A 21360-nucleotide genomic window follows, 5' to 3' on the forward strand; every position below is an offset into this window, starting at 1 on the left:
GTAAGTATTTCAAACATGTTTAATTATAAATTGGTTTGAAATTGAAAGAATTGTTTGAATAACCGACGTTGAAAATTCCCTGGAAAAATCAACCCATTTCTGTACTTTAGTATACATTATGAGGAAAATACAATCTCTGAGAGTTTGATTCACCCTGTCACCTTCCTTATGTGCATAACTAGATTTATCCTTTGCAAAAATCAGCAGGGCTATTAAAATGGTGAAATTATAGCTTTCTGGCTTGTACCTTGTTGGGACTTGTTCAATCCATGAAAGAGAGAAACAATATACATGAGCAACAATCAGTTTTTTTTTAGTTTGTTGTGAGGCAACTGAGAGTGATGACCAGAGTAAACCTGTTGATGTCATGTCATGTGACAAGGCATCGCAGTCTTGCTGGAAAATGGGAGCCCATGGATTAAAAAGGATGGTGATAGGATGGATACAAAGTTGAATGACAGGGAACAGAGAGCCGAGATGAACAATTGTTTGTTGGATCACAGACAGGTATATAGTGGGGATCTTGGGGATCAGGACCATTTCATTTTCCTGAAACAAACGAAGGATCTATAATAGAATGGACAGTGAATAATTTCCAAACTTGCAGCAGACCTGAACTTTGGGATCATGAGGATAGATTTCAAGTCAATAGACAGCTGATGCAATGTGTCAACCAATGTTGCTGACACCTTATTGGAGAGGTATGTGAAGTGATTGATTTTGCGAAAAAGAATGAGAATAATTAATATGAATTAAATGATACGCTAAAAGGGGTGCAGGAACAAGTTCTTGAATGTGGTGGTCAAGTTGCTAATTTGGTTAAAACGTCTTATGAGATCCTGGGCCTTCTATGTGAAGGCATGGAGTACAAAAGGAAGGCAGATATAATGACCCTTTTACACACACTGGTTTGCAGCAATTGCAGAATTGTCTGCAATTCTGGAGAGTGCATATTTACAAGGCAGAGTTCAGAAGGATACATGGGAATTATTCAGATGATGAAAGACATCAGTTAAAAGGATCAGTTGAAGAAGCCAAGCCTGTTCTCCATGGGGACAAGAGAAAATTCAGAGGAGATTGGATGGAGATGTTGACAATCATGAGAAAAAAATATTTTTATTCAGGAAGTGATCATGATCTGAAAAGCTTTCCCTGAAAGTGTGCAGCAGATTCATTTGTGCCCTCCAAATGGTATATGGATAAACGTCAGAACAAAGCGTTATTGCAGGGCTACAGAGTACAGACAAGAGGAATGAGACAAGCATTAATACTAACGTAATCTTATTGGGAACTGGAACAGGCTAAGTGCACCGATCACTGAATTGTAACCATTCTGAGATTTTAAATTAGCCCTGAGACAACTGAGTGTTCCATAGATCTCAGTCTGAAAGAGTGAAAACTGCATGGTATATTTAAAATCCACAAGGTTTTGGTTTTCTTCTGTAATTACCTATATCCCGCGCTCGATATTCATGCACTTTATGAAATATACTTTTGATATCTGAGTCCCACAATTGCGAGTGGCACAATGCAGCTACACTGTGTGTTCACCTCATTTGTTTTCTGCTTTCAGTGATTGACGTGTGCCTGAGCAATCCGTGTGGAGCCAATGCCTCCTGTATCCAGCAGGATGGAAGCTTCAGATGCTCCTGTGGGACTGGCTACACCTGGAATGGATCTGTCTGTACAGGTGTGTGGTGGGGATCAGTGAACCCAGTGGGGAATGAACTGAACACACTGCTTCCATCGCAGTCTGGAGACTGTGTTACATCCCCAAGGGGGGAGGGATGGGATCAGTGAACAAGTTGTGGAATTTACTTTGCTTTTGATGGAAAGTTTTACCTGAATAGTGACTGTCCTTACCTTCAAACATTAAGAATTGCTCATGTCATCAGATGCGTTTTGCTACGGAATATCCCGATTAGGAGAGTATAATAGAAGTTTGAAAATACAATTGGGGGGTGAGTGGAGGGGTCACTGTTTATCTCTGTAATGGCCTCTAAATGCCTCCTCCCTTTCTCAAGCCTAATCTCTTCCTGACATCAGTGACTGACCCCTCCCTGTGGTACAAACGCCCCGTAGACAATTTTTCATCCATCACCATAGGGATGGCTGTCCTCAATCAGGCCTAATTCTGTCCTCACTCTGTGTTTACACACAAGGACCTCCCACTTTGATTCATTGGACACCAATCAGGAGTCGGAATCATCAATGATTTCCCATCACCATCCATCAGAGCTACCAGCCCTTCTAACACCCAATCACTCTCCGCACGGATCTCAGTATCGAGTGAGAATGGGAACTGGGGGCAATCTGACCTGGACATTTCATGGTTTACTACCCGAGGTGTTTACCCAGTAAATGAACAGAGGGATCAATTCATCACTTATAAGGGTCATGTGGTTGAAGTCTATGTCTGTGTCTTGATAGAAAGTTTCAGATTCACAAAGCTGTGATCATCCAATGAACTCCTCCTTTCTAAACCCTCAGATGTGAATGAATGTGAAAGTGGAAGCCACGACTGTCACAGCTCGGCCTCCTGCTTCAATAGCCCCGGCTCTTTCCAATGTGTGTGTGAGCCTGGTTACACTGGAGATGGGAGGAACTGTACAGGTAACAAGTGTTGCATTATCTCGATGACACCACTTCCTCTCCTGCTTCAGTTTGTTAGGATCTGTGCTTAGTGCAGGGATAAATGTTTGGACATATTTGCAATCCATAATCATGACTTGAGTGAGGGAATTGAGTGTAACACAGGGACAGAGTTGTACACCACGGAATCTGACCGTTCAGTCCAACTTGCCCATGTGGACCGGATATCCTAAATTAATCTATTCCCATTTGCCAGCATTTGGCCCATATCACTCTAAATCCTTCCTCATGATATACCCATCCAGATGCCTTTTAAATGTTGTATTTGTACCCGCCTCCAACACTTACTCTGATAGTTCATTCTATACATACACCACACTCTGCGTGGAAAACGTTGTCCCTGAGGTTACCTCAATGTCTTCTCTGACCTTAAACCTATGCCCTCTATGTTTTGACTCCCCTACCCTGCGAAAAAGACATTGACTATTCACCTCATCCATACCACTCATGATTTTATAAACCTCCATTATCTCACCCCTCAGCCTCTCAGACTCCAGGGCAAACAGCGCCAGCCGATTCAGCCTCTTCCTATAGCTCAAACTCTACAAGCATGGCAACCTCCTTGTAAATCTCTTCTGCACCCATTCAAGTTTAATAATATCCTTCCTATAGCATGGAGACCAGAACTGAATGCAATCTTATCAAAGTGACCAAATCAATGTAATATACAACTGCAACATGACATCCCAACTCTTAGACACAATGTTAAACTCTGTTGATGATACAGAGTTGAGTTATGAAAGAAGTGCTGAAGATGTTATAAAAAGACAGCAGAGAGGTATTGACAGATGGAAGGAATGGGCAAGAATCTGTGCATAGTTTCTGTGGAAGAGTTTTCTCCCAAGCATCATGTGACCAAGCTTAAAACTGGGGCTGTATCTTTAAAGAGTTTCAGATTCACAAAGCTGGGAACCTCCAGTGAACTCTTCCTTTCCTCTAACCCCCAGATGTGAATGAATGTGAAAGTGGAAGCCACGACTGTCACAGCTCGGCCTCCTGTTTCAACAGCCCCGGCTCTTTCCAATGTGTGTGTGAGGCTGGTTACACTGGAGATGGGAGGAACTGTACAGGTAACTGGTGTTCCATTAACACCACAACACCACTTACTCTCCTGCGTCTGTTTATTACGATATGTGCTTCGTGCAGGGATTATTATCTGGACTTACTTACAATCTATCTTCACGACCTAACCGAGGCGATTGAGTGTAAAATGTTAAGGTTTTCTGATAATAGGGAGTTCAGTCGTGAAACAGCTGTTGAAGAAGATATAAAGTGACAGCAGAGGGATATGTACAGATGGAGGGAATGGGTAAGATCCTGTCCAGAGTCTCTGCAGAGGATTTTTCTCACATGAGTCACACAGCCAAGCTTAAATCTGATGCTGTATCTGTGGAAAGTTTCAGATTCACGAAACTCAACATGCAACAATGGAGCCTTCCTTTCTTTTGATCTCCAGATGTGAATGAATGTGAAAGTGGAAGCCACGACTGTCACAGCTCGGCCTCCTGTTTCAACAGCCCCGGCTCTTTCCAATGTGTGTGTGAGGCTGGTTACACTGGAGATGGGAGGAATTGCACAGGTACCTCATACTGAAACAGTCGCACAGTAAATGTCGCTAATCCCCTACTCACATTCATTTGAATTCCCAATTGGTGGAAGTTTCTTCAAATCTAGTTGAGGGTCTCTTATTTTCTCTCATGTAACTGTTATCAACTCGTATCATCTAAGTTATTGACAAGATCTTCGTGATCATTCTAAAATGTTAGGGAATAAAGAATTTTCCATAAAGCCTGATGGTTGTGCAATCGCTTCAGCCATTATTCATGATACCAAATAAAAACTTATGTTTGTCCTGGAGACAGGGAAACTGAGCAATAACTTAATATGCAACCAAAACCTTTATGGTTATTCACCTTTGCAAATTAAAGTCCCAATGTTTCTGTCCGCACTGTGATAAACAATAGTTGCGAAAAGCCTACCCTGTTATATCTATATCGAGTTGTCTCAGACTCATTGAATTTGGCTCTTCCTATCCAGGACCCCTTTCTCAAATTGTGGCTTTCCACAGAGTAGGGGAAGAAAAATAATGAACTTTGCAGGGGAGAATTTGAGGCTGTTCTTCAACATGCAAAATGATTTTCCCAAAACTTCACATTTTTGTTTTTAGCTGCAGTGATTGACGTGTGCCTGAGCAATCCGTGTGGAGCCAATGCCTCCTGTATCCAGCAGGACGGAAGCTTCAGATGCTCCTGTGGGACTGGCTACACCTGGAATGGATCTGTCTGTACAGGTGTGTGATGGGGATGAATCTGAGTGTATAACAGCAGAACATTTCTGATTGACAAAACTTTGTTTGAAACCATTAACTCTTCTGTTGTTTGATCCACTTGTCATCTTCTTCTTTTATATTATTCCCGACCTTGACCTCCTCTTTCATCTTCTCTAATCTTATGCTTAATTAGTTATCCTCTGGTGGTTTTTAACGGTATCCTAATCATCTGGCTTTCCACTGATCATCTCCACTTTCTATGCTTTTGCATTTATGCTGTCCCCGACTTCCCTTGTCCATTATGGTTGCCTCATCCTCCCCTGAATATGTTTCTTCTTCCTTGGGATGAATTTCTGCTGTGTCTCTTTTGAGTTACCCACAGAATCCACTGCTATAACCTACGCCTTTGTATCTGCCAGAGCAGGTGTGCTGTCTGTCTGAAAAGGACACTCTGTGATTTTACACTCCTCTTTTCTCGTAATCCCTCATGGGTTTGATGTGCAAGAGGAAAGTAGTTCACACCTTCATCTTGGTGGAAATAAAAATCTTCAGGGTTACAAATGTTAGCAGCTTCCAATAACTCGTCCTTCCTTCCTAACCCCCAGATGTGAATGAATGTGAAAGTGGAAGCCATGACTGTCACAGCTCGGCCTCCTGTTTCAACAGCCCCGGCTCTTTCCAATGTGTGTGTGAGGCTGGTTACACTGGAGATGGGAGGAACTGTACAGGTAATTTGACCATCTTTTCATGGATATATTATCCAGGTTTGTGTTTTCTTTTTGATCAATTCTTCAGGAAATTACAAGATCTCAGAAGATAGTTCAAGCAAACACTGATACCATTCCTGGTTTTAAGGACACACTGCTCTATCCAGTCGAGTCTTTTCAAGGGGCAATGATATGATTCTCCATTATAACCTGATGGAAGCAGTCCAAATGTTCAAAATGTCACTGCCTCCATCTGGGTTTTTGAACAAAAATGTTCCATGTTCTTTTGTAACTGTGAGCCTGTTGCTGGTGGGGTTTTACAGGGCTCAGTATTAGGTTCATGCTCTTCATGTTCTAAATGAATGATTTGGACAATTCTCCCCACAACACGCTTTGAGAAACTTAATCAACTCTCTTAACTTGCCTTATGTTCCTTATGTTAATTTGTTTCTCTTCAAGAAGCAATCCAAGAAATGAGACAGTCAGGAACTGGGCTGTCCCACTCATGTCACACGACAGGTGACCTCACTGCACTACCCAGTCTCTCTCACACACGCACGCAAGTGCGCGCACCAGAACACATACATACACTCTCTTACAGACCCATACACACACACTGACCCTCTCTCACACACAAGCTCTCTCTCACATATGCTCACACTTACACACATCCATACATACACCATCTCACAAATTTATACCCCTTTACACTGACACACATACATGCATATATACACACACGCACATACACACACACATAAGTTTGTTGGGTGAATTTGTACTTGCAGAATTACATTTTATTTTGCTCAAAAACTGCATGAATCCATGTAAGATTCTGCAAATCCCCTTTTTTTAGAACTAGAATCAGTCTGAACATTGAGGCACAGACAGACTTTAACCTCACACCTTCAGCACATTCTCTGAGCTGACATGGCACCTATTGTTAAAGTTCACTTGAGAATGTAACTTTAAAAAGAGTCCTGGGATTTACACATGAAAGAACTGAAACCAACATGGTCGTTCTATAATTTGAGAGACTTAACAAATCGTCCAGGCCTTTTTCAATATATCTTTTGAGTTGCATCACACTGTAAACCTTTGCTATAAATTCTGTGTCTTACAATCTTATACTCCACAACCACCTGATGAAGGAGCAGTGCTCCAAAAGCTAGTGCTTCCAATTAAACCTGTTGGACGATAACCTAGTGTTGCGTGATTTTTACCTAGGAGCAAAAGGATATGTGGATGGAGTTAATCCAAGTAAACGGAGTGGCCAAGGTTTGTTGTGTGTTCTGGTTTTTATTGTAGATTCTACGAAAAGCCATAGCTCAGGAGCAAGAATGCATCTTGTTGTTGGCTGCATAATGTGTTCAATTATAGCCCGGCCAAGCCCTGTTGGTGTATGACCTGACAACCATAGACTGTAGGTGCTCACACCTCTATGCTCACACCTCTTCACTCACACCTCTATGCTCACACCTGTTCACTCACTCTCTCTCCGATTCACTGGTGTTTACTTCTTCATGTTGCTTGCAGATGTGAATGAGTGTGCGGATCCAGCGATGAATCGATGTGACCCAAACGCAGAGTGCCTGAACTCTGAAGGCTCCTACAGCTGTGAGTGCAACCCCTATTACAGAGGGAATGGGACACATTGTGAAGGTAAGCAGCAGGATACAGGTCCCAGCCTCCTCTCTCACTGATGGACTGACCACACAACATGAAGGTTCACTGGGCTAGAGATCCACCTTTACTGCCTGGCAGGAAAGGGAATCCTGGAGATTCTGTGTGATCATTCTTCCCATTAGATCTCCTTTACTGCTGTCCAGTCAGGTGATACTAATAGCTCTGTTGGAAAGACAGAGATCGATAGTCACTGAGTGGCAGACTAATGAAAATGAGCAAGTTAGTCTCGGAACTCAGGAGGAGCCATGGGCAAAATGTTCACAAGTAAATCAGAGAATGTGTGTTCGTTCCTACCAGGGCCATTTGAGGATTTTTATTCTGTTTATAGCTACCTGAAGAAGCTGGGAATTAAACAAAAAGCATTTGTTTAAAATCTGAACCAGTTCAGTCCTGTTCTGTAGAGAATCAACAGATAGTCCTTAGTTCAACACATCCATATGTGACTCCAGTCCTACATCAGCGATGTTGACTCTGAAATGGCTTAACTATCCACCCTGTGGTATTGAAACCATTATCTAAGAAAATTGATCACCACAATCTTTTCAGAACAGCTCAAGATGCACAATAAATGTCAGCCTTGCTGAGGGGTGCCCACATCCCAAGAATGAAAGCAAGAAATGTCAGGAAAATAACAATCTGGTCCACTAATGTCCCTGATGGAAGGAAACTGCTATCCTTTCCCTCGTCTTGATGATATGTGACTCCAGATCCACATCAATGTGATTGGCTCTTAACTGTCCTCTGGGCAAAGAGGGATGGACAATAAATATTGTCCCTGCCGTTCACACCCCATCCAGTGGGGGATTTAAATAATGAACAAAGATGATGCCTTTTCTGTGAAGCATTTTGTGGCCTCCATAAACGCATTCAACAGAGAAATGTTAAACATTTGGAAATTCTCTCACTCTCTCACTCACACACGCATGAATTTTAAGCAAATCAGAAAGTGGAACAAACGTTGTGAGACTGCATCAGTAACAAGGAAAACATTTTGTTTCCTTCTCTGCATTGTTCTTTCTAGCTTGATGTGTGTTAGGCTTGATGTTGGACCAATAAGGACCATGCATTTGTATTTCCAAGTTGCCTCTTTGTGACTCGTATAAAAAGAAACTTGTTTTCAGAGCATCCCATATGTTCACCGTAAAGGGTATCATTTCCTGGGTGAAATGCCATTGACAGCATCCTCCACGGAGCATTGAACATCATGCCCAGTATCTGACTGAAAAGGCTAACCCAAGCAATCACACAATGTCAGCCTTGCTGTACATGCAAAGAGCACAATGTCCCTCCAGAACAGAATCCTGAAGAGGGGCACAAAATATTGACATAAAGCTGGGTATCCCGAGTAAAAGATTTAGAAATGTTCCAGTCACACGAAGCAGCTGTAAACATTCCTGAGCAAAATGACAGGAGGGTTTTCTACATCACCCACACATCATGTTTGGGGAACTGCGAGGTTTGAGAAGTGTTGGTTTTATGGATTAAACCAGGTGAACCACAGTCTACAGTTTGATTTCTTGTATATGTTTATTATCCAGCTGTTGGGGAGTCACTGAATTACTGGATTGTAAAATATCAGAGAGATCTTCTATGACATGAACAAAGAGCCAAACTTGTCTAAACCACTTCATGTTTTCCTTCTCTGTTTCTAGGATGTTTTTGCCCACCAGAAATTATCCCGGGAACAGCGAACCAGCCGGCTGTATCAGGGCATCCCTGCCCCTGTGTATCAGGCTTTCTCACGTCCAGTAACTTCCCGAGTCTGTACCAGAACAGCGCAGACATGTACTGGTTCTTCAACATGGCCCAGTTGTCTAACACCACTCGACAGTACACAGGTAAATGGCAACTCCATTCCTAAAGGTGAGAGAAGATACATTGAGCTGCTGCACCACTCACTGATCAGAGAGTAGACCCTCGGGAGTGACTGTGTGAGCTGGTTCTCTCTCCAGCCTGAGGTTGTCGGTCCCACATGAATGCTACTCTGGGACCTCTGAACATTTAACATCCTACTGCAGCCCCTCAGTGCCCGATCTGAGATGTGAATGATTAATGGCAGTAGCAACCCACAATTCTCTTCTTCAGAAACTGCTCTATCCATTCCCTGTTTTTCCTTGTTTTGAATAGGCATAAGAATATAGGAATTAGGAGGAGGCCCCTTGAGCTTGCTCTTCCATTGAATATACAACCATGGCTCATCACATCTTGGTCTCAAGTCTACTTTGCTGCCCACTCTTCATAATCCTTTAATCGCTTACGAACAAAAGTCTATTAAGAATCTATCTATCTCTGACTTAAATTTATTCTGTGTCCCAGCACCCACTGCACTCCCAACCCGCCAGGAGAAGTATTTCCTCCTCATCTCTGTTCTCAGTCAGTTAGCTTTTAGCCCGAAATTACAACCTCTCATTCTACGTGCCTCACGCTGACACCATATCTCTGGAGTGACACGGCCCACTGTCAGTGAAACCAGAGGCAATGTTGAGGTTTGCCATACCTCACACCATCACTCTAAGTTGCTGGGCTCTTGGTGTTAGCTCAGCCAATGTGAGAGGATTCACATGATGGGAACATGGTTGCAGTTCCTGTCAGTTTGGGGCAGATAGATCCACAAGAGACAGCTTTGATCATCACTTTGCAATCACTGTGATTAATTACACACGACGAGGTGATTTTGCAAAGCTCAAACCTCCCCCGTTATCACCTTCACCACCCTGCAGTCTAGATTATTGGTTGTTCCTGAATGGAATGGGAATCCACTGCTTTCTGACTGGGAGGTACAATAGCTAATACTGAACCAAATATGTTTGCAGCAGTGGGAGGGGATCACAAGTATGCACAATCTTCTTGTCCAACTGTGAAGAGGTGGACACCATGGTCTCTGCACAGAAATGTGGCTCCACTAACGGTGGCTGAAGGGTGGCACAGTGGCTCAATGGTTAGCACTGCTGCCTCACAGCACCAGGGTCCCAGGTTCGATTCCAGCCTCTGGCAACTGTCTGTGTAGAGTTTGCACATTCTCCCTGTGTCTGCGTGGGTTTCTTCCGGGTGCTCTGGTTTCCTCCCACTGTCCAAAAATGTGCAGGTTAGGTGAATTGGCTGTGCTAAATTGCCCACAGTGTTAGGTGCATTAGTCAAAGGGGAAATGGGTCTTGCTGGGTTACTCTTTGGACTGGTTGGGCCGATGGGCCTGTTTCCACACTGTAGGGAATCTAATCCACACTGTAGGGAATCTAATCTAAAGAGTCTCTATGTTGTTGTACCACACAGGAATCCGATTCCGGGTGGAGTCACTCTCTGTGGAGTCCCAGGAGGATTACATCGCCTTTGGATGTGGAACAGATCCCGATCGACAGAAACAGTTCACACTGACCCAGAAAAACTTGAACATCACGACCTTTCACCTCTCTGATTGCACGGACTCCTGGGTCCATTTCCACTCTGGCCCTAACGTGCCAAACACAAGGTTCAAAATTTATTATGAAATGGGTGAGTTTTGTTTAATTATTCTATCATGTCATTGATCCCTGTCCAACTCTTAGCAAAGATAAATTGAGAATTGGGGCTTTGTGTTGTCTTATTTTATAATTTAGTTCCAATTTCTCCATCATATTTGCATGCCATATCAAGAACATTGCACATAATTATCAGTCAAATACTGTCCCCTGAATGTTGAGTGAACACTTGAGGGACAGACCCAGAATACCTCAGGATTAGACAAACAAATGATGTAATGGACCGAGTTGTTCCCTCCTGTGCACGACAATCAATGATTGAGGGAATGCAGTGAAAGTGTTGGGAAGTTCTCCCACTCTCTGTGCTGGAAATGTAGGCAGTGTGATATTTCTGGAACATCAACACTGCATTCCCATGTCAATGGGTAAGAAATCGTGTTCCTGTAAAGCACAGGGGTAAGGAGCCAGTCTTCTGTGTTTGTGTTGTATTTCATTAATCACACACTCGTGTTACACGGCAGCCTATGCCACCTGATTGATTTTTTAATAACTGTATATTGTACATAACTTTCAATTTCTATTGTAGGCAAAAGAAGAGTCATGTATGTCAGAATATGTGGCTGAAATGATGCTCTGTTTTTTCTCGTTGGCTAAATGTCAGGATTGGCCCAATTGTAGATTTTGATGGTGTGAAGTCTACCTTAAATGAATTTGTGTTTGTAATGGGAGGGGGTAGGGGAAGTCTGGCCATTCCCTGAGTTGCCCTTGCACTGTGTAACCACATTAATATTCCGGTGTGCCCTTGGTTTTGCAGTGCCCCGTCTGTGCCTGAACCTGAGTTGTGACGTCAATGCAGTTTGTCACCGAGGCAGCGCCGGGTCCCTGGTATGTCGCTGCAAACCAGGCTGGAGGAGATCAGGTCCCAGGTGTTACGGTAAGGCAGTCCCACCACATGCATTTCTCTCCACTGAAGGTAGTCTTTATACTGTCCCGGTTTGTGTTTGGAGCCTGATGGAGCTGCAGCTGAACCCTGGGGTTTGCATGGAGCCTGGATCCTGGTGTGGGAGCTTGGCTCAGTCACTAGCTCATTGAGCTCTGTATCAGGAGGTTAAAGGTTCAAGTCCACTTGAAAAAATGACCACTCACTGTCACTGAACTATCTACTCACTATCTATCAATACTCTGCAAATAGCACAAGATGCTTGAGTTTATGTCTCAAAATTTATTATACATGATCAGCCTAGAAAGATTCCTGTCACTCTTGTGACCCGACACAGTCTTGCAATCTTTTTTTTCATACCTAATTGTTCATTATTAAAGAAAAATGTTATATTTCATTTATCAACAGACCTTCTGTTTGCTAACAACTATGACATAGCCACGAATTTCATTATTAGTGTTGGAAATTTTATGAAGGAGACACTGATTATTGCGGAAGCAGCTTCTTTTACAATGCTATAAATAGTCATCAGGTCATGTCATCTACTTTAACCGCCCATGCTCAATGCCTGTTCTCGCTCTGCACACTCCTGCTTTGCAGTAAGGTCTGAATATTAACAAGCTGTCTACCTCTCCACTTCTTCCCTAGAGCTCAGGAACATGGTGCAAACTATAACAGCCAGTGTCACAGGACCCAATGTCACATTGAGATGGACGGTTGTCCCAATACCCGGGACTGAGATTCTCAACTACCAAGTTAACACAAACTGCACAAACCACACCAACGGGATCATCCAGCTACAAACTTACCAACCTAGAAACACCACCAGTTTAGTTTTTACCGGTAGGTAGTTCAATCTCACTTCGATGGTTTCAGGGAGCGTGTTCCATGCTGAGCTCTGCACAGCTGAAGGCACTTTGTTCCCACTGATTGGGCAATTAATATTGAGAGTGCTCAAGTGACCAGATTCAGAGGAGCAGAGATATCTCAGAGAGTTGTGGGCTGGAGGAAGGGATTGAGATACAAAAGGGGCAAGGCCAAGGAGAGATTGAAAAACAATGTCAAGCATTTTAAAACAGAATTGTTACTGGATAACGATTTTGATTGATCAGTCAGCACAGGGAGGATGTGTGAATGGCATTTACTGAGTGTTTCAATGTGGACAGTCGAATTTATGTTCGACTGAGATTGAGAAGGTATAATCTGGCCAGGAGAGCAGAGAGAAAGTAGAAAATTGAACATTCCAAGTCTATGTCGATTCATTCTTCACTGCAACACATTTAATAATGAGGTACATGAGAAACTCAGAAGGGTATTAATGGAAGTTATTTTTTGCATGATTTGTATGTAGTCATGGTGACTAATGTGACTGAAATTCCAGGTCTGGGCTCCCTATCACTGTGTACCACTATGATCCAGGTAAACACCTCCTCTGATGGCCTGGTGAACACTCAGCCTTTTACCTTCAGGACCTACTCTGGTGAGCATTTTCAATTCTCTTCTTTTGTTACTTGTTCCACAAAGACCAGTCGTGTGTTCTTAAGTAAATCGCCATAACTTAAGCCAGTATTTGGAAACGACTTGATTCAATTCGAATGGTGAGGGATGGTATAATTTAGATCAGTGACAGTTGTCTTCAGGGCTACTGGTTAATTGAGGCAAGTGCAAAGCTGTCTTCTGTTTGCTTTATAAGAGTAACATCAGAAAACAAGCACAAGGATCTCTTGTCTATGCTGTTTCAACCATTAGCTGAGACGTGAATTCCGGAACTGAAGAAAACGTCCCACAAATCTTTGACGTGAAGATCCCTCCGTACTTCATCTGGGGATATTGAGGCTTGGATTGTTGATTGCGGAACTAGATGACAGGAAATGAAACTGATGACCTTTGCAAATGATTCAGAGAAAACATTTCTCATTCTTGCCACACAAGGTTGTAGTGATGCGGGATCCCTCTTCGATAAAGCAGTGTGTTTTATACCAATTCTAATCCTCAGCACGAGGTTTGGGGAAATGATCTTAGAAACAGAATGAATCCAGGATAATTAAGAAGGAGAACTATGTGGAACATGATTTGTGAGCTAGAAGATCCCAGGAAGTTGCATTCCCAAGAAGCCCTGAAACCTGGGATGTACACTTACCACTCCTAACTTCAGAATTGGGACAATCTGTTGGTAAACTATAGACTGAGGAAAGCATCAAGAAAACGTGAAGCCCAGTCAGACACCGTCCTCCTGCTGACTTGACTGACAGCTTCTCTTTTGCTTTGGGTTAAGAGGCATTTGTAGGATGCAGAATGGAAAGGTGTCAAGTTGAGCTCTGAATGTTTTCCATTACAGGACAGGGAAACAGAAACCTTCCTCAAGGCACTAAATGGCTTGGTGGGGCACAGCCACTGATAACGAGTCATATCATAAAGGGAGTTACACTTTGTTAGTTAACAAACTTCATTGGTGCAAAACTAGGAACTGAGGCGGGGGACAGAGTATTGGGCGTCCAGGTATAGAAATTAATGCTTCGAAAATATCTAATATGATTGGTAACATTGGTTTTAATGGTGAAGGGAAAACAAAAGATGGGATATTATATTCATATAAATCTACAATCAATGTCCAGTGTATACTGTTCAGTGTTGGCAATGCATCTCAGGAAGTTTAAATAGCCTTTGAAAAACACAGATTAACCTGAATGATTCCAGGCTTCAGAGGAGTGAATTATGAGGAGAGATTGCATGACGTTGGTTTGAGTATTGGAGATTAGGTACAGGCAAAGATATTCCCTTGAGGGTAACAGATTGAGGGATGATCTAATACAAGGCTGTTTAAAGGTGAACTCAATGTTGCTGCGCAAAGAGATGTTTGTGAGTTATGCATCAACAGGAGCTTTGACTGGATTTTATGAATGTTCAGCCCAGCTGCAGGTATGTACGAATCACAGCAACACAGAACCAGTTTTCCCCTGTGACCTTCAGGAAGGGGAGAAGTGCAGTGGGCAATGTGGTGCAGGTTATTTTCCAGTGAATGGTGACTGAGCTGCTCAACAGCCCCAGGCAAGCTCTGAACCCAGCTACACTGGTCAGGCTGAAGAGGATCCAGCTGTCAGTGGGATGAGCTGAAGGCAGCTCTTCACGCAATGTTCCTCATCCTCTGATTTATTTTCTGACTGTGCTGGAGTCAGACTCTCAAAACTGTGGGTCTGTAACTCTTGTCAGCAACAGATGGGTTAACAGTTGCAATACTATAATGAGTTGTACCTTCATTAAAGCAGTAGACACAATCATGTAAAAGCACATAAATGTAGCGTTACACATTTTGTACAATACAGCTTCAGTCCTGGATGGTTTCTAATGTGTGCAACTGAAAGTTCTCCAATATCTCAGCCTGCCTACTGAGTGAGCTGCTACATTGCTGGTGTCTCGCCTGCTTTCTGCTGAATGTCAAAGTTAATCTTGAATAAAATGACTGCAGAGGAAGGGATGGGAAAATAGATCAGCCTGAGCTTCTCTCTTTGTCTTTTCAAAATTCCCTGAGTGTTGGGAGAGACATGTTTGCTGCCTCAGTGTATGGATGAGTGGCTCACCCATTCTTTAGTTAAAAATCACACAACACCATGTTATATCCAACAGATTTATTTGGAAGCACTCGCTTTCAGAGGGCTGCTCCTTCATTAGCTGGTTGAACCACCCGATGAAGAAACAGCGCTCTGAAAGGTAGTGCTTCCAAATAAACCTGTTGGACTATAACCTGGTGTTGTGTGAATTTTAACTTTGTACATCCCTTCCAACACAGGCATCTCCAAACCATTCTTTAGTGAACCTGTTGATTCACAGATCACCTTTGGAATGGGAGGTCAGACTGGACCTGTAAGGGTGAATTTTATCTTATTATTATTCAGATCCTGAATTTACAATGTACGGTTAATGGTGAACTGAGAGTAGCATGGATCTTGCAGCATCTCCTGAGATTTGGGTTTATCCCAGTTTTGCTTCTCAATTTCTTACAGTTATTACCTTTCAGTACTCTAAGATTTTTATTTTAATTCATTTTTGGTTCTTTTAAAGCACATTTAGATAACTACGTGAATAAGACACATTTGGACAGATATAGGCTCAGCCCAGACAGGTGGAACTAGTTTAGTTTGGGATCATGATTGGCATGGACTGGGTTGGACCGAAGGGTCGGTTTCCATGCTCTATGACTATATAAGGAACGGCTGAGGATACTGGGATTGTATTCGTTGGAGTTTAGAAGATTAAGGGGAGATCTAATAGAGACGTACAAAATAATACATGGCTTTGAAAAGGTGGATGCTAGGAAATTGTTTCTGTTAGGCGAGGAGACTAGGACCCGTGGACACAGCCTTAGAATTAGAGGGGGTCATTTCAGAACAGAAATGCGGAGACATGTCTTCAGCCAGAGAGTGGTGGGCCTGTGGAATTCATTGCCACGGTGTGCAGTGGAAGCCGGGACGCTAAATGTCTTCAAGGCCGAGATTGATAGGTTCTTGTTGTCTAGAGGAATTAAGGGCTACGGGGAGAATGCTGGTAAGTGGAGCTGAAATGCGCATCAGCCATGATTGAATGGCGGAGTGGACTCGATGGGCCGAATGGCCTTACTTCCACTCCTATGTCTTATGGTCTTATGAAGTGATCTTTGATTAGCAGTGAGCTCAAACCCGATAGAAAGGGATGAATGAAAGCGAGTTTTCATTTTCATTTTCATTAAAGTGTTATCTTAGAAACAACAATTTCCTTTCCACCATAAGCACAAATTGCCTTTTCCGCCATGATTGCATAGCACCCTTATACTTAATATTTTCCATATTGTGAATAATGGTTTTTCTCTTTTTGGAAATGATTTCAGAATCCCTGAGTTTGACCTCCATCTCCACCACCAGTGCTGTGATCTCCTGGGCCCCTCTTGGGAGTGTGAGTGCTCTGAGGGGCTGCAGTCTGAGCTACTACAGCATTGGGAGCCCTGACACTGTCCACACAGTCAGCCTCGTCCCAGTCAGTACAGAGGCAGTGATCACAGGTAAGATGGGAAGTCAACTGGCCTTCGTCTCTGTGGACAAGCATTGACGTTCTGTAAAATTTAATAGAAAAGTCAAAATAAAATTTGTGCCTTTCCTGATCTTGGGATATGACGATGCATTTTTAAAAAAAATACTTTTTAAAGCATCACTCCTTTTACAATTCAGCAAGTAAGGCTGCTGGTTCTCGTAACCCAAGGAGCAATGAGGTAAAGATTTGATCATCTGTTTCATTGATGTTCAGGGAGTAACTATTGGTCAGGATACCAGGGAGATCCTTTGATATTTGATTGTAAAATCTCCGATTGAGCTGAGAACTGACTTAAGTCTTTGGTTTATTGTTTCACCTGAAATCCAGCCCCCCTCTCAATGCTGTTACTTTGTACTAACAGGACTTGGCAGGGTAGATGTGCAAAGGCTTTCTCTCTTTGTGGAACCGTCTCAGACCCAAAGGCATAATCTCAGAATTAGGGGTCACCCATTTACAACAGATGAGCAGAAATTTCTTGCCTCAGAAGGTCGTGATTCTGTGAAATTGTTTATGGCAGAGGGCTTTTGAGGTTGGGATTTCAATCAATGTAGTGGGAGTGTGAGACTTGGAACAGGAACAGTTCCTCAGTTTCCATCTGGGAACGGGCAGTGAATTTCAGTTCAGTCTGAGAATCTGGATGAAGGTCATTTTAATCACAGCAAATTGACCAGACCTTATTCTCTATTCAACTGAATTCATTATTAATCAAAGGGTCACAATCTGGTACACATGACCTGCACCCTTGGGCATGTCATAATTAGTTTAAATTAAAAGTGCGTTCAAGAAAGATTTACATGACGTTATCATAAGAGACTTTGCAGCTAATTTTTAAATCATTGTGAATTATTAATTTCCCCTGAAGATTGAATCTATTAATTCAAGTTGCACGCAAATCTTTCTTAATTCAAGTCGACTGCCACGTCTTAGGGGAGAGAATCAGAAAAGAGTTCCTGCTTCCCAATCTCTTTTTAGCCAACTTATAATTTAGTTTCCATTGGCAATCTCAGATAAAGTATCCTTTAACACTGCCTTCACCCTGTTGGTTAGTGGGTGACCAAGAATAGGAGCAAGGATTGGTTTGTAAATTCAGTTGCCCCATAAAGCCATTGGTAAAATCACATGTTTTCTTTAGCGCAGGAAGATTCCAAGTTTATTCTGCAGTGGTATCCATTTCAACCAAAGCCAAGTGTCCCAGCGGTATCTCAGTGTAACATTCCAAGCTCTGAGTTAGAAGGTTGTGGGTTCAATCCTACTCCTGAGGGAGGAGCATCAAGACTAGGCTGACCCTGCATTGCCATACTGAGGGAATGCTGAACTGTCATAGCCATTACTCTGCCATTACTGTCATGGCAGGGGATCAATCCTAATTTAATAAAGAGTGCAGGAAGGCATGCCAGGAGCAGTTGCAGACAGTGAAAACTGAAGTGTCAACCTGTGAAGCAACAGCACAAGACTACTTAGGAGTCTCCACAAATATCCCATTCTCAATGATCATGGAATCCTGATAGTGCGGAAAGAGGCCATTCGGCCCATTGACACTGCACCAACCCTCCAATGAGCATCTCCATCAACCCAGCCCCCTACATCATCCCCATAACCTTACATTTACCTTGGCTTTTGCACCTACCCTTTACAACCTTGAACACTGGGCAATTTAGTATGGCCAATCCATGTAACTTGCACATCTTTGGGGTGTGGGAAGAAACCAGAGAACCCAGAAGAAACCCCCACAGACACAGGAAGAATGTGCAAACTCCACACTGTCACCCAAGGCTGGAATTGAACTTGTGTCCCTTGGTGCTGTAAGGCAGAAGAGCTAACCATTGGGTCACCATGCTGCCGATAATGGAAGAGCCCAACTCATCATTTCAAAAGACAAGCCTGAAGTATTTGCAACAATCTTTAGCCAAAAGTGCCGAGTGGATGATTCGATTTGGCCTCCTCCAGAGGTCACCAGCATCATATATGCAAATCTTCTTCAGCAAATTCAGTTGTCTCCATGTGAAATCAAGAAATGGGTTGAGGCATTGGATATCACAAAGTCACAGTATTTCAACAATCGGACTGAAGACTCCCCAGTTTAGCTGTTTCAGTCCAGTTACAACACTGGCACCTACTTGACCCAACAAAATGAAAAAAATGCCCAGGTATGTTCTGTACACAGAGCAGGGCAAAACCAACCCAGTAACTTCCCAGAGGTCAGTGATCTGAGTTCCAGGATTACTCTGAAGACGTTCCTCAGGGTAGCATCTTCGGCCCAACCATTTCCAGCTGCTTCATCAGTGACCTTCCCTCCATCATAAGATCAGAGGTGGGGATGTTCATTGTGCAATCATCAATGTTCAACATTATTCACAACTCCTTAGACACTGAAGCAGCCAGTGTCCAAATGCAACAAGATCTGGATGATATCCACGCTTGTGGTGAAAAGTGGAAAGGAACGTTCGCAACACACAAATGCCAGGCAATGATTCTCTTCAATGAGAGACAATCAAACCAAAGCCCTTTGAAATTCAGTGGCATTATCATCATTGAATCCCTTACTATCAACATCCTGGGGAGTTACCATTGACCAGAAACCTAACTGGACTAGCCACATGAATACTGTGGTTCTAAAAGCAGGTCAGAAGCTTGAAATTCTGCAATGCATAACTCATCTCCTGACTCTCCAAAGCTTGTCCACCATCTACAAGGCACAACTCAGGCGTGTGTTAGGATACTGCCCACTAACCAAGAAGACTCCAACAACATTCAAGAAGCTTGACACCATCCAGGAGCCTGAACTGCTGTGCTCTTCCAGCACCATCCAGGACAAAGCAGCCTGCTAAATTGTCAGCACATCCACAAACATCCACTTTCTCTCCCACCAACGCTCAGTAGCAGCAGTGTGTGCTATCTACAAGATGCACTGCAGAAATTCACCAAAGATCCTCAGAGAGCACCTTCCAAACCTACAGCCACTTCCACCTCGAAGGATAAGGAAAGCAGACATGGGGGATCACTGCCACATCAGGTTCCCATCCAAGCCAATCACTATCCTGACCTGGAAACAGTTGCTGCAGTGTTGCTGGGACAAAATCCTGGAATTCCCTGCCGAGCAGCATTGTGGGTCTATCAACAGCACATGGACTACAACAATTCAAGAAAACAGTTCATCACCTTCTCAAGGGCAGCAAGAGATGAGCAATAAATGCGAGCCCACCCAGGGGTACCCATACCCCACAAATGCGTAAAGGAAAACTATTTTTTTTCATTTTTACTGCCAAAATATATAGATCAAAATTCTCCCACATTATACTCCATTTGTGAGATCTATGTCCACTAACCTAACCTTTCCAGATCCCTTTGTAGCCTCTTCGCAACTCAGGTTTCTGACTATTTTTCTGACTACATTTAGCAACTCTCTTTCTACCTTTCATCAAAATGTTTATGTAGAATGTTGAGGGCCCACCAATATATCTGAGAGACACCTTTCATTACATCTTGAGTCAGGAGTTACAATCTAAATCAAAACCTATTTATAAGAAGGAATTGTCATGCATCGCAATCATTAGACAAGAAACCAACAGAGGCTTTGAAGAATTTCTCAGAAGGACCAAAACATTGGAAGCTGGGCAGCCATACAGGAGAAGCACATATACTGACAGAGGAATACAGAACTTCCGAGACCTCTGCATAAAAGCAGAAACAGACCAGACACATAGGTCAAAGCAGAGTGTGATGCTGGAAAAGCACAGCAGGTCAGGCAGCATCCGAGGAGCAGGAAAATCGACGTTTCGGGCAAAAGACCTTCATCAGGATCTGTACGCCAAGCTAGGAATTTGTGTCGCAGACATTTTGTCCACTGTCTAGGTGACATCGTCAGTGCCTGGGCACCTCCTGTGAAGCACTTCGGTGATCTTTCCTCCGGATTTATAGTGGTTTGTCTCTGTCACTTCCAGTTGTCAGTTCCAGCTGTCCGCTGCAGTGGCCAGTATGTTGGGTCCAGGTCGATGTGTTTGTTAGAATCTGTGGATGAGTGCCATGTCTCGAGGAATTCTCTGGCTGTTCTCGGTTTGGCTTATCCTATAATGGTAGTGTTGTCCCAGTCGAATTCATGTTGCTTGTCGTCTGTGTGTGTGGCTACTAAGGATAGCTGGTCGTGTCGTTTCGTGGCTATGCACCAAAAACGGATACCCCTGCAATTTCATCAACTGATGCCTAAGGGAAAGACAACGGAATGAGGACATGCCACAACCCAAAGGACTAGCCACGTTACTATATATCAAGAACGTTTCTGAACTGACAGCCAGACTACTACGATCACTAGGACTCCTAGCAGCACACAAACCAACAGCCACTCTCAGACAACAACTCACCAGGACGAAGGACCCGATACCCAACATGAGCAAAACCAACATAGTGTACAAAATTCCATGCAAGGACTGCACGAAACACTACATAGGCCAAACAGGAAGACAGCTAACGATCCGCATCCATGAACACCAACTAGCCACAAAATGACACGACCAGCTATCCTTAGTAGCCACACACGCAGATGACAAGCAACATGAATTCGACTGGGACAACACTACTATTATCGGACAAGCC

General features: G+C 43.2%; 1 protein-coding gene across 1 annotated transcript in view; it reads left to right on the forward strand.

Annotated features, from left to right (window-relative positions):
* Window positions 1-664: 664 nt before the first annotated feature.
* Window positions 665-21360, forward strand: part of LOC140457814 (uncharacterized) — a 71017-nt gene continuing 50321 nt past the window's right edge. The window contains exons 1-12 of the mRNA XM_072551431.1: window positions 665-701; window positions 1574-1690; window positions 2491-2613; window positions 4109-4231; window positions 4820-4942; window positions 7165-7290; window positions 8967-9152; window positions 10585-10803; window positions 11584-11703; window positions 12358-12552; window positions 13091-13189; window positions 16571-16741. Of these exons, the coding sequence (XP_072407532.1) occupies window positions 665-701; window positions 1574-1690; window positions 2491-2613; window positions 4109-4231; window positions 4820-4942; window positions 7165-7290; window positions 8967-9152; window positions 10585-10803; window positions 11584-11703; window positions 12358-12552; window positions 13091-13189; window positions 16571-16741 (1639 nt within the window). The remainder of the gene's footprint in view (window positions 702-1573; window positions 1691-2490; window positions 2614-4108; window positions 4232-4819; window positions 4943-7164; window positions 7291-8966; window positions 9153-10584; window positions 10804-11583; window positions 11704-12357; window positions 12553-13090; window positions 13190-16570; window positions 16742-21360) is intronic.

This window comes from Chiloscyllium punctatum, chromosome 32 (genome assembly GCF_047496795.1).
Source record: "Chiloscyllium punctatum isolate Juve2018m chromosome 32, sChiPun1.3, whole genome shotgun sequence".
Lineage (NCBI taxonomy): Eukaryota > Metazoa > Chordata > Chondrichthyes > Orectolobiformes > Hemiscylliidae > Chiloscyllium > Chiloscyllium punctatum.